This window comes from Sycon ciliatum, chromosome 2, assembly GCF_964019385.1.
Source record: "Sycon ciliatum chromosome 2, ocSycCili1.1, whole genome shotgun sequence".
Lineage (NCBI taxonomy): Eukaryota > Metazoa > Porifera > Calcarea > Leucosolenida > Sycettidae > Sycon > Sycon ciliatum.
This window is the reverse complement of record NC_088644.1, coordinates 48,650,752-48,667,335: the sequence shown is the minus strand read 5'-3', so window position 1 is coordinate 48,667,335 and position 16,584 is coordinate 48,650,752. Positions and strand designations below refer to the sequence as shown.

General features: G+C 51.3%; 3 protein-coding genes across 3 annotated transcripts in view; 1 reads left to right on the top strand and 2 right to left on the bottom strand.

The window, feature by feature from the left end:
* Positions 1 to 3,901, bottom strand: part of LOC135810309 (uncharacterized) — a 17,107-nt gene extending 13,206 nt beyond the window's left edge. The window contains exons 1-2 of the mRNA XM_065323798.1: positions 3,558 to 3,901; positions 1,656 to 1,867 (exon numbers count right to left, since the gene is read on the bottom strand). Of these exons, the coding sequence (XP_065179870.1) occupies positions 1,656 to 1,867; positions 3,558 to 3,747 (402 nt within the window). The 5' untranslated portion in view covers positions 3,748 to 3,901. The remainder of the gene's footprint in view (positions 1 to 1,655; positions 1,868 to 3,557) is intronic.
* A 1,043-nt stretch (positions 3,902 to 4,944) lies between these two features.
* Positions 4,945 to 8,076, top strand: LOC135810672 (beta-galactosidase BoGH2A-like). The gene has a single exon (XM_065324163.1). It carries the CDS (start codon positions 4,945 to 4,947, stop codon positions 8,074 to 8,076), a length of 3,132 nt encoding a protein of 1,043 aa, XP_065180235.1.
* A 1,024-nt stretch (positions 8,077 to 9,100) lies between these two features.
* Positions 9,101 to 16,580, bottom strand: LOC135810308 (uncharacterized). Its single transcript, XM_065323797.1, has 5 exons — positions 14,089 to 16,580; positions 13,639 to 13,809; positions 12,532 to 12,717; positions 10,777 to 10,942; positions 9,101 to 9,756 (listed from the first exon to the last, which is right to left on the bottom strand). Exons 1-5 carry the CDS (start codon positions 16,327 to 16,329, stop codon positions 9,590 to 9,592), a joined length of 2,931 nt encoding a protein of 976 aa, XP_065179869.1. The 5' UTR covers positions 16,330 to 16,580; the 3' UTR covers positions 9,101 to 9,589.
* Positions 16,581 to 16,584: the final 4 nt, after the last annotated feature.

Genomic DNA, 16,584 nt, shown 5'->3' with positions numbered 1-16,584 from the left:
AGTTCACGTACAAAACCTTGTGTGAGTTCAAGAACCTGGAAAGACCAAGAAAGCTTGGGCACTACAAGATGGTGGTAAAGCCATAGCTTGTGGTGGTCTTGAAGCCAAGAGCCATCTACTTTTTGCATGAGAGATACAGTGAGTTGACGGATGTCTTCCCGCTGGGTCTGCTCAGAGCAATCAGCATGCAGCCTTCGCCCCAGGAACTTGAACTCTGCAGTGTCAATGAAAGCGATCTTCCTCCCTGACATCGTCAGGCAGGGATCGTAAGGTTTGTACCGGCCATCTACAAGCTTTGCTGCACTGCTTTTGCATTTGTGCGGCGCCGCCTGCATACATTGGGTCCACGAGAGAAAGTCCTCCCTGGCCGCAATGAGTTTTTGACAACCTGCACTAGATTTGCTATAGAGGCCTAAGTCATCAGCAAAAGCTGTTTGGGACACTTGCAAAGGGGCAGATTTAAAATCATAGGAGAGGCAACTTAATTCAGGGGCTGCAAGTGAGTCCAGCAGAAGCTGGAAACAAATATTGAAAAGGACCGGGGACAAGGGGCACCCCTGGAAAACACCAATGTTGTAATTAAAGGTGGGAGTGTGTGGTTGTACGACGAAAGCGCAAAGACTGTCGTAGTAGGAAAAAATTAATTTCCTGAATTGCAAAGGAAGGCTGTAGTGGGTTAGAGCATACTGTATCAGATTGTGGCGCACTGAACCAAATGCATTCTTCAAATCTATCCACGCAATGCAAATTTGGCGTTTTGCCGTCTTTGCATCACGCATCGCCTCATAACAAAGTGATGTATGCTCTAAGCACTCAGCCTTTGCAGGCATAAATCCTTTCTGGTTGTCACCATCGAAGAACTTATTGCCTAGCATATGTTTCAAGAGGCGCTTTGCAACTAAGGTGAAAAAGATCTTCCCGGACGTGTTTGCTAGAGCAATCGGTCGGAATTTCGAAGGATGATCAGACACCTCCCCCTTGGCCAGGAGTGTGATACACGCTACCTGCCACTGCCTTGGAATGATCTTGCTCTCCCAAACCCGCCCAAAGATGGTGAAAAGAATGGATTTGAAGGGAGGGACAAAGCTTCCAAACTATGTAAGGTATCTTGTCAGGACCCGGTGCAGAGGTGTTGCGACACTTCTTCAAAACATTCTGAAATTCAGTCCATGTAGGGGTCCCCTCATCGACTGGGTGGGTGCAATCCCGGGGCTTCCCTGCACTGGGGCAGGATTCGTACGAAGTGGCACGATCCTGGTCTGCATGTGTGTGTTGGAAGTACTCAAGAGAGAGAGAGAGAGAGAGATAGAGAGAGAGAGAGAGAGAGAGAGAGAGAGAGAGAGAGAGAGAGAGAGAGAGAGAGAGAGAGAGAGAGAGAGAGAGAGAGAGAGAGAGAGAGAGAGAGAGAGAGAGAGAGAGAGAGAGAGAGAGAGAGAGAGAGAGAGAGAGAGAGAGAGAGAGAGAGAGAGAGAGAGAGAGAGAGAGAGAGAGAGAGAGAGAGAGAGAGAGAGAGAAAGAGAGAGAGAGAGAGAGATTACCCAACAGGACATAACTGTGGCAAAAATATAACCCGGTTCATCTTCCATGTATCATACTTATCATACTGAGATCAGAATGACACTGATCAACATTCCACACACAGCCTTGGACTTTACCTGCAGATTGAGCATGGAGTTGCCATCGATGTAAGCCGGTGTGCCGTACACTATGACATGATCCGGTGCGGATGATGCTGTCAGCTGGCTAGTGCCACCACTGCTACTGCTACTGGAGCTGCCAGGGATCAACTTCAGCCATGACGGGAATGCATACGTGTTGTTCTGGTAGATCAGAAACTCAACGTCCAGCAACGATGATGAGTTCAGTACTGAGCAGAGCCACAAATGAACGAGATAGAAACATTTCATATTCAGAGCATTCGTGACCTAGACTTGTGCTGTTTGTACATGTACTGTAAAAGCCATTTAATATAACGAAGTGCTAACTCTAACGAGTTAACGAGGAGAAATCTGTCGTTAAAATAGAAATCGTTATGCAGAAATCTATACATGTACTGTTCTATTGAGCGTTGAGAAAGAGAGAGAATCGTTACCTTTGGTACACATAAACTAATCAATTTGGGAAATCGTTATATATGCGCCTCGTTAGAATAATGGCTTTTACAGTAACTAGAAGCTGATTTTTTATTCAATTTCAGTCCCAGGACCCTAGCCCCCCCCCCCCCAGTTCAACATAGCTACACCTTTCAGTGGAATTCACCTATATATACCCTGATAAGAAATGCAGTAAAACATGCCCTGACCGGACGTCCTTGGTGCAGCGGAAACTGTCCTGATATGACAGGATTCGGCTTGATCAACGGATGAACGTTTGATCCACAGCACTTTGGTGCATGACAATTTTCCCGGCCAATACAGGATTCCGTTTGCTACAGGGTCCGGCCGCAACAGGTTTCACTGTGCCCATTTCTGCTGCCCACAGGCGCATATCCCTTTACAGAGTTCCGCTGAGTGCGTTCAATTATGCCTGTAAGTCAATGTTGAATCCATTCATGAATCGCCCCTGGCTATTCACATCACCCCATGCGAATAGGGTGAATGGATTCCGAACCTATTCGGGGCTCATGACATGAAACCGAACGGCGAGATTCCATTCATGATAGGAATCGAACGCACCCACTGTATTTCTCGAAAAGTCGCAATGTCCACCAGAGCATGCAGATCTAGGGTGCAACACTAGGCAGTCCCTGGTTGGGCACCGTGTTCATTGGCTGTAAGTATGCAGTTTTGTATGCACTCCCCCTGCCTCCCAAGGTTCTGGATAACCACCCTGTGTGTGGGTCGGTCTCAATGACCATTCATAGTGTCACTGTGTGGTTCTAGGTGCCTCTGTGTGGACATAGAAACCCAGTGGAATGACCGCGGCCAGCATCCTTACTGTGTGACTTGCTTAGCACGTACACACACTGTGACACAGTGAAAATGGACCAGTAGTAGGCATATGCGGATAATGCCGGCAGAAAAATTGGCAGAGGTACTTTTTCTAGTGAGTTTCATCAACTTTCATGCACGTTTGGTATGTGGATAAAGAAATGGAGCAGAATTCGAGGAATTGCCCACCATAAAGTTTGTATGGTTCTACCAATTTCACTGCTTTTCGAGCAGAATCTGCCAACTTTTCCAGCATTATCCGCACACCCCTAACCAGTTGTGTTCACGGCTAGCGCATGTGTCCGCTTGACTTCTCTCAACGGATTTCAATGTCCACAACCTAGCGATTTATGCAATACGGCACAGTAGCAGGTCATGAAGATCCTCCCCGTCGATCCACACAATGCACCAAGCCGTGGCATGAGCCCAAGTAGCAATGGGCAACTCTGATCTTTGACCTATGCCGGGTGGTGTCTGTGCATGAACGTACACTCATTGTTTTCGGTGTTGCATTTGTTAGCATCGGAAATCAAACGGAAATGTCTGCCCAATATGATGAGAAGCCAGTTCGTAGCAATGAATTGGACTTCAAGTATATTCGTACATCTAGTACTAGTAGTCACCTACCTGGGCCACCCAGGGCGTCGGCATCGATCACATTGGCGAAGCTCTGGAAAACGCTGCCATTGGCTGCGCGACAGTCGCCAGCTACTAGTGGAGGTGCTTGCCCAGCGGATCCTTCGAACCGACCCAGCAGCGTAGCCGCAATGACAGCCACCATAAACCCCTTCAACACATCCACGGCACAACGGCACATCCCTATATATTATGCTTTTACCACTCACTACGCGCTATACCAGCGAATGGAGGCCTTCCTGCAGCCTGGCAGCGATTTTGTTCACACTAAACAAGACTCGCACGAACTTGTCGCTTTGTTTTGCTGTGCCGAAGTGGTACAGTAGGCTCCACTCAGTTCCACTTTCTTTCGCTGAAAAGGGACTGATCGATTTTCACTGGCTTCAACTGTTCAAGTCAACATTCCGTTCATAGCTACATGGCATTGTATCTATCTAGGCCTATCTGCATCGCTACTGTCAAGAAGCGAGAGGCCATGTCATGACCATGATGTGACCGCGGAGTCTGCGATCCGAGAGACTAGTCACTACCCGTAGCAGAGTAGACCCAGAGTCCGGGTAGTGACGACAGAGTGTGGATGGATCGACTACAGAGCTAGAGTAGATCTACTTCGTGAGTGCACGTTTTCGACCAGTGTCTATCGCAGCGTGTCTATCACGGCTACAGTCATAAGCGAACATAACTACATGTAAAAAAGAGAAAGACCAATGAACCACAAGTTCTTTCTCTTTTGTATAAATTTTACCTTGGCTCTCCATCTGAGTCCATAACTACATGTATAATGTCTATGTTGCCAGTATTGCACATTGGCACGATGCTCAACCCTGTCACGGTCGGCCATAAAGGAGTCTGCAGTCCAGCGTCCAGCGTGGGTCTGCGGCAGGCACAGGTTTGTATCAATTATTCTAATTGGCAACAAGAATACTACATTCGACATGTGCCGTACATGTCACGGTGTGTCTGCTACAAATTACAATCATAATCGTTGTACATCATGGTGTTCCTTCGCTATAAAAAAATCGTGGTGCAAAATCAGAGGAAAACGGACACTGTCACAGCTAGCTACAGGTGTACGTGAAGTTTCACGTGATCCTCAGCCGACGAAAAAGTGGCAGAAACGCTGCTCGTCGCTCGAAACAGATAGAGCGAAAACGCGTCTTGCAAACTCTTCCCGAGACAGCAACCACTGGCAAATCTTCACTGGTAAACACTACACGGCATGTTCGGCTATCTTCACTTGAACTTCTTTTCCGACTAGCGAGAACGTAAAAGGTGCAGTGAAAACGTCGCAGAAGATTACTGCCTATCGGTTCGCTTGACTGACTGATTACGAACCTCGCACACATCCAGGCGAGCTGTTGATTGATCGTCGTCTACAATGGTTTGGCAGCGCGGACCTGGGCTGCCCACGCTGCTGCTGTGGCTAGCTGTGGCAGCACTCGTAGTGGAGCAGGGTTACGCCGCCCACTTTTCCAAGCCCGATAGTACTAGTGTGGACAGTATGAATAGCGACGGGCCACCACACCCGACCACGCCGCCGCCGGTGAAAAAGGGTGGCCGCGAGGAGGTGAGCTTCGACTTCGGCTGGCGATTTCACCTGGGTGACCCAGGCATTGACCCGGACAGTAACTGCACTTTCCCGAAGAACCTTACCGGATACCAGTGTTTGGGACTGTTCGCTACAAGCGCTAAAACGCTGGAGAGTTGCAAAGCATCGTGCTGTGATACCGTGGGCTGCGCTATCTGGCAGTGGGGTGGCCAGCCCGACAACCCAGCCATGGCGTGCTGGGTGGGCACCAGCGAGTCGTGCAGTCCAAATAAGGCGTGGCAGAGCGGCGCGCGCAACACGACCATCAACCCGCCGCCGGCGCAGTCCGGGCCGACGTCGCGTAGCTATGACGACGGCCAATGGCAGCTGGTGGACGTGCCTCACGACGCCATCATCGGCGGCGCGTACAGCCAGAACGCCACGCGTAGCCATGGCTACCTGCCGTACAACCGCACCTGGTATCGCAAGCACTTCAACGTGCCGGCGGAGTGGAAGTCTACGAACAGCAGCATCTGGCTTTACTTTGAGGGCGTGTTCCACATGACCACGGTCTATCTTAACGGCGAGTTTGCATTGCCGATTCACCGTGGTGGCTACACTAGCTTCTCCGTCCGTCTCGATAACATCTCCAGCCTGCTGTACGGGAACGGCACGGAGAACGAGAACGTGGTTGCCGTGGTGGCGAGCGCGTCGGGCGGCTCCGGCTGGTGGTACGAGGGCGGCGGCATCTATCGCCATGCCTACCTGGTGAGAACGCCGACGCAGGTGCACATCGTCACGCACGGCCTTAACCCGATGACGGGCGTCACCGGCGACATATCCTGGAACGATGCGTCCGACCCCGCCCAGGGGCTGTTCGCATCCGCTGCGAGTGTGGCACCCGTCGTAGAAATCGTCAATGACGCAGCAGAAACGCTCGTCGGTGCGAGGTACACAATCAACGTGGCGCTTTGGGACGAAGCAGGCAAACTAGTCACGTCGAATTCCATGGCCACGTCCAGTGATTTGCCGGCGAGGACGGGTGTCAAGGTTGCCGTGGCAAACTTGACGCTCGGAAAGACGCAGCTGTGGAGTGCGCAGCGCACGTACATGTACAAACTGCAGGTTGCCATTCTAGGCACGGACGGTGCCACGCTGGACAACGTAGAACAGACGATCGGATTCCGGCAGGCGAAGTGGACGTCCGACTCCGGCTTCTACCTGAACGGGCAGGCGTACAAGTGGCGTGGCTTCTGCGATCACAACGACTTTGCCGGAGTCGGCGTGGCCGTGCCGGAGCGAATCAACCTCTACCGGGCGCAGACCATGAAGGCTGTCGGCGGCAACAGCTGGCGAATGTCTCATAACCCTCCGGTCCCAGCCCTGCTGGACATTCTGGACCGCGTCGGCATCGTGGTGTGGGACGAGAACCGTGACTTCTACAACACGACGTACGACGTCGACAACCAGCGGAGCATGGTGAAGCGCGACCGCCACCACCCGAGCGTCATGTGCTGGTCGTTCTGCAACGAGGCCGGGTGCGAGAGCCAGAACGCGGCCGTGGGCGCCATCTTCCGTGCCGTCTCCAAGGAAGAGGACACGACGCGGCCCGTCACTGGCAACATGTTCGACTACGGACCGGGTAAGCTTAGCGACGTCATTGAGGTGCAAGGCTTCTCGCATCAGGGCGGCCAGCGATTCGACAGCTTCCACAAGGACCACCCGGACCGTCCGGTGATCGGATCCGAGTGTTGTTCGTGCACCACGCAGCGGGGAGAGGACGTGGGCAATGGCAGCGCCGAGTTGCTTAGCAACTTCAACGGGGACTGCCTGGAGGGACAAACGGGTGTGGAGATGTCGCGTAAGTTCGTCTCCGGCCTGCTCGTCTGGACGCTGTTCGACTACTACGGCGAACCGGCGTTTGGCTGGCCGCATCGTTCCAGCTCGTTCGGTGCCATAGACCTGGCCGGTTTCCCCAAGGCCGCGGCGTGGTACTACAAGTCCTGGTGGCTGCTGAGCCCGGTCAATATGTCGTCGTCGCCTGCCGATCGACCTCATCGCCCAATCGCATTACGTCATCCAATGCAGCCGCTGCACGAGCAGCAGCAGCAGCGGACGCAGCGGCAGTGGCAACTTAACCCCAGTGATAATATTGATGATGATGAGAGTGCGCTGGATCTGGTCTCTGTCAGTGGCAATAACGATGCATACACCATACACATCGTGCAGCACTGGCAGCCGGATGTCGGTGGCAGCAAGCGTACCATACAGGCGCACACAAACGCCCCGCAGGCAGAGCTCTTCGTGAACGGCGCGTCGCAGGGCAAGTCCACCGTCGTCTGGATCGGCTACGCCAAGTGGAACAACGTCCAGTACACAGACGGTAATCTGACGGCGGTGGGGCTGGACGGCACGGGCAAGGTTGTCACCAGTCACACTGTCATGACTCCCGGCCCTCCGGTTAAATTACTACTCAGTGTGGACGCGCCGTCAGCGGCGACCGGCACCGGTAGCTCTCTCGTACTGGACGGCTTCGACACGGCCATGCTGAGTGCGCAGATCGTGGACAGTCGCGGTCAAGTGGTGCCCGGCGCGGCGCACAACGTCACGTTCTCCGTCGCCTCCGGTCCCGGCCGAGTGGTCGCCGTCGGTAACGGAGACCCGCGCTGCCACGAGCCCAATCAGGCCAGCTGGCGCAGCGCCTATCACGGCCTTGCGCGTGTGTTTGTACGCGTCACGGAGCACCGCGCGGGCAGCGGTCGTGCGCGCGACACCATGCTCCAGGTGGACGCCGAGGGCAACCGCGTCACGCGTGTCTTCCCGTCCGGTCACGAGCTGGACGGCATCGCCGACGCGATCGTCGTCAAGGCAACCACCACCATTGGTGGACAGGTGGCCATGGCGACTGCCAGTGTGCCAGTTTCGGCGGACGCGAGTCGTCATGGTGTCCTGGAGACAGCACAGCGGTGGATGCGTTCCTAGGAGACCCCTCCCCTTTTTGAAAAGACTTTCTCCAAATTCAAGTCCTGCTATATTGCAGCTTCTTTTCCATTTCGTTGTTTGTTTGTGCCACACCTGATCAATCATTCGATTCTTTTTAGCCCAAGAAAAGCACCATATTTTTCATTCTTTTCCGTCACTTCTGTAAGATCTTGGGTTTTTTTAATCCTTCATTTATAAACGAGATGAAAGTGTGTAAACCCTGATCTCGTCAAGATTTTCCGCGATTCGGCCTCCGTGCTTCGGTTTATGTACAGTGAAGTAGTGGCACGCTCCGTCCTGGAAAGCCGCCATTAAAATAATACTGTAAAGCATGTAATTTTAGGTGTATTTTAAGGTTTCGGTGTCAGGGACCTGATGGGTTTCAGGTGTAGCTTAGAATTCGGTGACAGGCATTCCCCCACATACAGAACACACTATTGTGTCATTTAGGTGTAATCTAAATTTAGGTGCCTGGTATTTCTACTGAAATTAAAGTTACACCGAAAATAGCCTGTTTTACAGTATTAAATTCAACTCCCGAATTTGTCACAGTACAGCAAACCTCATGATAACGACCTCTGGTATAAAAACGACTCACGATTCATAACGACACAATCTTCAGACCTAGCGGTCACTTAACTGCATACTCTCGACCTCACAACTAACGACAACCCGCGAATCAACGACACTAAGTCTTATCTCATGCATGACCGAGGGTGGTTGTTCTCAAGGTGACTGTTTCCCCCCTGAAGACACGATCTACTCGTAAGAAGGGGGGGGGGGGGGAGATAATTAGCAGGACAACACAACAATGGGAAGAGTAGGGGCTCCAAAAACTTAGAAGGAACCTGTGCTGGTGAGGCAAGCCAACGACGCCGGCCTGTGGTGTCGGCGTTATTGCGAGCTTGCGCACCATGACGAGAGTTGTAACAAAGGTAACATAACATGACATACACTGTGTCCCATTGCAGGGACAGCAAGCCAGCATGACATACCCTCCAACCTTCTTCCACGCGAGAGCAAATCTAGCATTAAGTTTAATTTCACGTTGCCAGATGCACCACCATTGCCCGCAACAGTGAGCATGCTCAAGGAACGGCACAACGTATAAATAGAAAAAAAACAAATGAAAAAAGCGTGCTGGGGAAAAGATAGCGGAATTCTGTACAGGTCCCATCCAATAACCGGAATAACTCAACTTGTTCAAAATACCTCCCTACAATAATATAATAGCCGTTGAAGCCGCGATACTCAAGACTCTTACTTTAACCACCACACTCAAATGTTTCCATGATGGTGTACGCAAACACATTTGTAGCCATTAGCTAGACAAATAATCACGTGATGAACGACGTCCTGGCAATGCGCATCCAGATCATCCATCGGCATGGACTGTGCTCGTCTCTTGTTCAATTGCATCGCAGCACCGTTGAGGCTATGGGACAGTGTTGCTGCTCTCGCTGCTGACAATGGAGGTGGAAGAGGGCAAGACTGCCTTTCCATTGCTGCCCTACTAGTCCTCTGGGTTTGCGTCGTCCTCCACGCCATGATCCCACAAGTCGTGTTCCGCACCATCAGGCTCTGTCACGTAGTACTCCACTGGTTCATGAAAGCAATAACGGAAGAATGCGTACACATCCTCAATGCCCACCACCTGCGCCGAGATCTCCTCGACGTAGTCTAGATAAGGGTGAGCACCGACACATGAATATACATACACATGCATGCACACACGTACACACACGTGCGCACGTGCGCACACACACACACACATACGCGCGCACGCACACACACACACACATGCAGACACACACACACAAGTGTGCGCGCGCACACACACACACACACACACACACACACACACACGCACACACACACAAAAAGAAGGCAGTGTGCTTGTCAAACAAACAAGTCCGAATTGAAGAACATTTACTCCAAAAATTTGAAGTTCCTGCTTTTGCAGATTGCCAGAAGCTCCCAATGAACGAATTTTCCTGGCCATTTCCAGTTTTCCCGCACCCTTTCTCCGTGGAAAGCAACGAACCTACTCTGCACTGCCTCTCCAGTACAGAGGTTGCTGGAATGAAATCATTACATACACTTTGTAGAGAGTGAAATCAGTGCAGGGTTCGCGTGTGGCAAAGTTCAACCTCCGGACAGCTAGCTAGATGTGCCTCACCGGCAGAGCTCAGAGTGGCTGGCTGACTGATCGTATTGCACACTAGGGTAGGGAACAACAAGCATTTTTAAATTGGCTTAAAAGCATCAAAGTCGGAGTGCTCAAACTGCGGGACACACAGCGAGCTTTCCACTATGGCAGGTAACTGTGAAACAAACAAGGAATGCCCAGCCCAGAGGCGAGGGAGCATCATACTCAAACTCCTGTACGTCCAGACCCGAAGCTCACGGCGCCACTGCCAATGGCGTGACCGTTCACTCCGTTTAGTAGGAGCTGGAAATGGTTTGAGTGACTTGACAACAGAGCTTTGCAGTACTGTCGGTCGCCGAAGAACGGGGTCAGCCTCCTAGCCTAGACCATTCCTATTTTCATATAATTATTACAGTCGATGGGCAGTTGAGTTACCGTGTATACATTGGTAGGCTGTGCTTGATGAAATTCTAGCCTGGTCGTTCTGCGGCGCTACGTTCTCCGCCGCCCATCAGTACTGTAGGCAGAGAATGCACCAGTACATCACTCACCTAAGAACAGGATGTCCCGCACGACGCTGGGCAGTTTCATGAAGTGCTTGGAGACGACCTTGGCATCAAACGTGGCGTAGCCGTAGACATGCTGGGCGGTGGGCATCTTACCGCGTCCCTTGCTACCGCGACACAGGCGAGGGTGATCACGACGAATGGGGAACAGCTTATACAGTAGAAACCAAGAACAGAATATAGAGAGAAACACGTGTTTTTCACAATTTTCCATGCACCATGCATTTGTTGTCGATATCAGCAAAAAAATTACTTTTCCCTACATGTACAGGTACAAATGTATATTATAATAAAATTATTTTCGTATTTTAGCTCGAACTCTTCGACCTGGATATTTCCACCTTTGAGTTAGAGTTAGTTTCGACTGAGTCACGATCATGTGACGTTTCCCACTTGGGCGCGTAGAATTCGACGCACGTGTGCACACACCGCTTGGTGATGGGTTATATCAAGCACATGTTATATTTGAAACTCGGATGTTGAGCCATAAATAAATGTAGAAGAGAAAAGGACATATGGATACGAGTTAAGAGTAACTCTCCATCACTGTAACATGATACTATATACAGTCAGAAAGTGCAATAACTAGGCACAAAACTGACAGAGTACTGAAACATTCGACGTCCTGACACCTAGCTTCAACACATCTCCGTAGCGCTAACCGACAGCCTTCCAACTTGGAAGGTTCAAGGTTCAAAGTTTTCTTAACTTATCTTTGATATTTATGACCGACCCAAGTTGGGTGGTGTGCTGCTTTGCTGCTTCGAATTGTAGTTAGACCGCTTTGTCAAATATCTTACTGGTCTCGTCATCGTCCAGTAACAATCGACATTCTTTGTTCCGTTGGGACTGTAGCTTTTGCTCGTTTTCGTTGCGCTTGCCTTCCCCTCTTTGGTCTTTCCATAACCTTGAACCTTCCAAGTTGGAAGGCTGTCGGTTAGCGCTACGGAGATGTGTTGAAGCTAGGTGTCAGGACGTCGAATGTTTCAGTACTCTGTCAGTTTTGTGCCTAGTTATTGCACTTTCTGACTGTATATAGTATCATGTTACAGTGATGGAGAGTTACTCTTAACTCGTATCCATATGTCCTTTTCTCTTCTACATGTTATATTATTATTATTATTATTATTTGTAAGAAAGGGTTTGCTCCCCACACCGGAGCTCGCGCTATTCCGCCGAATTTACTTGACACTTGACTGACTCACGACTGCCATCCAGAGCACACGAGAAGTCCATCGAACCTTCGACTCGGCAAACCTGCAAGAAAGCACCAGTTGAGCTTGAGTAGGCTGAGGAAGATTGTGCCTGAAGAGCACCACTTATATAGTGCTCTCCAGGCACAAACATCACCAGGGATACAAACTTACAGAGACGCTCCGTTTCAAGTGCGACAAACACCTCGCTCAACTGATGAGGGGTGAATTCCCCGAAACACTGTGTATTGAGCAGGGAGTGGTGCTTTCTTGCAGGTTTGCCGAGTCAAAGGTTCGATGGACTTCTCGTGTGCTCTGGATGGCAGTCGTGAGTCAGTCAAGTGTCAAGTACAGTCGGCGGAATAGCGCGAGCTCCGGTGTGGGGAGCAAACCCTTTCTTACAAATCATCGCCGAAGTCGCAACCACTACTTCGTATTATTATTATTTATTCATATTTTGATAGGGCAATCCCCACAGACTCAATGTCTTATATACTTTTAAAAGAATCACACACGCAACGCGCAAGACCAAACGAAGAGAAGCTACCTTCTCCATGCCTTGGTAGCGTGTGCCGAGTAGGCGACTGAAAAACGGCGCAGTCTCTCCCTTGCCATACAGGTTGTGCACCATGATGTCCAGGAACATTCGGAGGACGAACATCTTGCCCCGCTGCTTGGCCAGCAGGTCAAACTTATGATCGTGTTTGTAGATAGCGTTCATGTGCTTGCGGACCTGGACAGGACAAACACCAAGATACGAACAAAGAAGATCACAATTCAGTACATGTCCTTTTTCGAACCGGTTTTCGGAAGAGCCTTCAAAAAATCGGACGGTTTGGCAGCCCCGTAGGTGATCTGTAACCTTTGGTTTCTACGTGCTCTTCACTACAGGAATTATATACACTCATACCTTGTTTATCCGGGCGATCTGAGACCTGGCACTGCCCGTAACTTTGAAATGTCCGTAACTCCGAAACACACACATTTCGATGGGGAAAGGCCATAGATATGGCGTATGCCGTCACTATTTCCACAAAAAGTGACAAAAGACTTGAAAAGAGTGATAATATCTCCACTGAAACTCGCCCAAAGAGTGCCCAGTAGACCGAAGTGCCCGTAACTTCGGTGTCTGGATAACCGACGTATGAGTGTACATTGCATGTTTGGTAGAAGATTGAAACAGTGGTTATAGGACATGCTCTGAAGGTTGAAACAGTGGTTATAGGATATGCTCTGATACCACACAAAGCACGGCTGTTGATCTGCTTAATGGCAGGTCGTCATAGTAAGATATGGTCAGGACCAGCATTCGGCCATTCGAATTTGATAGTCAACTAACAGTCTTGAGTCTCGACAACTACCATTGCCAGAGTGCAGAGCAGTACGCACGCACGCACTTATGCATGCACACACGCCCACAGTGGAGATGAGAGGCGGTCTCTGCTGCAACTGAAAAGGTTCATGCGCTGAGCGACCTCCAGACAGCATACATTCCATGCGCTCAGTGATGATCAATCCGTGCATGAAACAGTTTTTAAACAGTTTCATTCCGCTGTAAAAAAAGTTACAACAGAAACCGCCTCTTGTCTCCTGTTTTCACATCAAAGAAATCAGTTAAAACTGTTTACAGTTTTCAGTTAACAGTCACACTGACCAGCTGATCATGAGAGTAGGTAGACACGGAGATGGAGCGTGTCTCCGAGACGACGTGATGCCACACGTACGGAGGTACGTACAGCAAGTCACCAGGCGACAAACATGCCACGTAGGCCTGGGCACGAGAGAACAGTGGATGGCGGCCATTGTCCGGTGAGCCTGGGTCAACCTGGAGAGAGAGAGAGAGAGAGAGAGAAAGAGAGAGAGAGAAAGAGAGAAATAGAGAGAGAGAGAGTGAGTGAGAGAGAGAGAGAGAGTAGGTGGGCGTGAGAATGAGAGGAAGAGACGACAGCAGTGCCAGATGGGCTATAACATGACAGAGACACAGCTAGTCCACCTTTTAGAGGGATACACGGTCGAAATATTCTTCACCGATCAAACAGACACGCATACACTCCCCCCCCCCCCCCCCACACTCACACACAACTAGTCCACCATTGCAGTTTACCTGGGATTTATGCCACATTGGGTGCAGGCGCGGGTACATGTACATCAGACCAAAGTCTTCCGGCATCCACAGCGTAAACGTCTTATGGCCGCTCAGCTGAACAAAGAAATTGTAGTCTTGATCGAAATGAGAGTGCGTGACCATGCCTGCCGAAGACAGCCAGAGGAAATGACGGCGTAACTTGAAGTCGTCGCTACTGGCAAACATCAGGTGTGACTCGGTCAGGTCTTGCTGTAGACGCTGTGGTAGGTCCGTGAAATAATACTCTCCACTGCTGATCGCCGTGTCTTCCTCGTTGCTCGCGCTGTTCAACGCGTTGAAGAAGTCATCGCGGGACATATTCGTAACAGAGTACGGTCGCGTGAGGTTGATCGATTTGAGCGCCGACATCGGTGCCTTGAGGTCCGGATCGAACGTGACCGTGTGTCCACGTGTCTGCTTGACGTTGAGCAGGGTGTCGTTGAGGGCGCGCCGCAGGAACGCTTCCGTCCAGCGTGTCAGCGCCGGCCACTGGGCGGCCATTGTGTTGCGCAATATTACCGGCCGTCCGGCGGCGATGAGGTCATTGGTGAAGGTGCGTTCCGGTGACCATTGGCGTACGTCCACGGCGATCGGGTTGAGGCGATCGCGCCACTGTGCCCGCGATATACAAGACGCTTGGTGACCTGTGGTAGTAGTGGTAGTGTTGCTGCTTTGGCGGTGACGGCCATCATCTGGGTCACGCTCGTTTGTACCATCCTCGACTTGACCTCGTGGACTTGGTTTCGAAGGTGGCACCCCGTCGGGTGTTGATTGAGCTATAGGAGCATCGTGTTGATTGCCGGCCGTGTCCGTTACTGCTGCGCGAGGATCACTTTCCGAGGCTGATGAATGGCCTTGATGTGCGTCTCTTATACCTGTACTAGAACCAGAGTCATTGTTAATGTCGTGAGGTTGATCCTTACCGGCTTGCTGAGTGTGAACGCTCAGTGTCGACTCTGGGATGACGATATTGCCTGCGTACGACTGTGAATGCGTGAGGAGCTGCATGTCCAGGGCCCGCGGCGGCAGTATCTCCGGCATGCAGCCGACGAGAGGAGAGCAGAACTCTCCGTCAGCGCACTGACGCTTGCTGGACACACATCCAGTCTCCTGGTCACATCCGTACATCTTGCAACGTGTGCATGTGACAATGCCGTCGCCACCGCTCGCCTGAAACAGGCCGGCGTACGCATGCTTGCCGTGGCTGCTGGCGTTGTGGTAGTCAAACACGCGGAAGTCGAGGCCGGCAGCCAGTGCATACGCTTGCAAGGAGCTAGCCTCTACTTGGCCCGCGTCTATGAGACTCTGCAGTGTCACGGAGCGGCTGAAGCCTCGTCCATCGCCGTACGATGCGTCCAGCCGCGGCTCGCCGAGTGTCTCACGTCGCAGTGCGTCGTCGCCGGGTAGGTAGCTAGACACGGAGATGGGGTTCGCGTGCGACTTGGCGAGGTCCACCACTTCGTCCATCCATTTCCCCAGCAAGTCCGCATCCTCCTGCGCCGCCAGCTCTTCTTCGTTGCTGGTGTCTTCGGTGTCAGCACACAGACCCGAGAACAGCATGATGTGGGTGCGGGCAAAGGGACGGAACGCCAAGCCTCCCTTACGGGCGATGGCAAGGTTGATGCTACCGTCGGTGGCAGTCAGAACGGTGGGGTCACGTCCTTGCAATACCTGTGCGACCGTGAACATTTCTTCTGATACCCGGCCTGAACCGGCAGGCTGAGTCGACTTCGCTTTGAACGCCTCGTGCTCTAACGGTGCTTCACTGAAGTATGCGTCTAGGACGCTGGATTCCCGCGTGAACCCTCGAGTGAGCAATGTCATGAATCTCTCCTTTTCGGGAAAGATGGATTCCGAAACGGCCACGGCGGAAACTCTGAACGAGACATTTGCTTGCCGCGTCATCGCCACTAGTCTCTTGTATGAGAGCTCGGCAACCCGTAACCGTGTCATGTTCACTGTACAGCTACGCCTGTTCGCCATCACCATGACGTAATCAACTGCCTCGTTATGGCCGCACTTATCGCACGGAATGACGTCATGGTGACATAATCGGTCCACGGCGTCGCACCAGTCAAACGTGCAGGCGTTGTTATCGTCGCACACTGATGGCTGGTCATAGTCGCAGGTTTCCGGATCTTGGACAGCACTACAACATCCCTGCAGCAACGCCAGCAGCAGTATGCCCGTAGTCGTTACGAGAATCCGGCCCAGCTCCATTACTACAAAATTGTCTGAAATGTTGCTTACAAAAAGGCTCCTCTGGCAATTTTTTTGGCTCAAAATGTTTCTTTCATTCTACGATCTATAGAACCATTCTCCGCGCATTGCATATAGGCAAACATAACCCAATGTGCTGGGGGAGATCTACTCGTTGATGTGTTGCTACAAGTACAGAACAACGAAACAGGGGAGCGAAAGCAACTTACTTGACGACTGAGGACAAGGAAAGATCACAGCGCTGCTCATTTTGAA

Excerpts from the sequence above, each read along its gene's own strand:
- LOC135810672 (XM_065324163.1), top strand. The coding sequence starts at position 4,945 with ATGGTTTGGCAGCGCGGACCTGGGCTGCCCACGCTGCTGCTGTGGCTA.
- LOC135810308 (XM_065323797.1), bottom strand. The coding sequence starts at position 16,329 with ATGGAGCTGGGCCGGATTCTCGTAACGACTACGGGCATACTGCTGCTG. Across the intron at positions 13,810-14,088 it reads CAATGTGGCATAAATCCCAG|GTTGACCCAGGCTCACCGGA; the intron begins GTAAACTGCAAT and ends CTCTCTCTCCAG. Across the intron at positions 10,943-12,531 it reads GCTACCAAGGCATGGAGAAG|CTGTTCCCCATTCGTCGTGA; the intron begins GTAGCTTCTCTT and ends CTACTGTATAAG.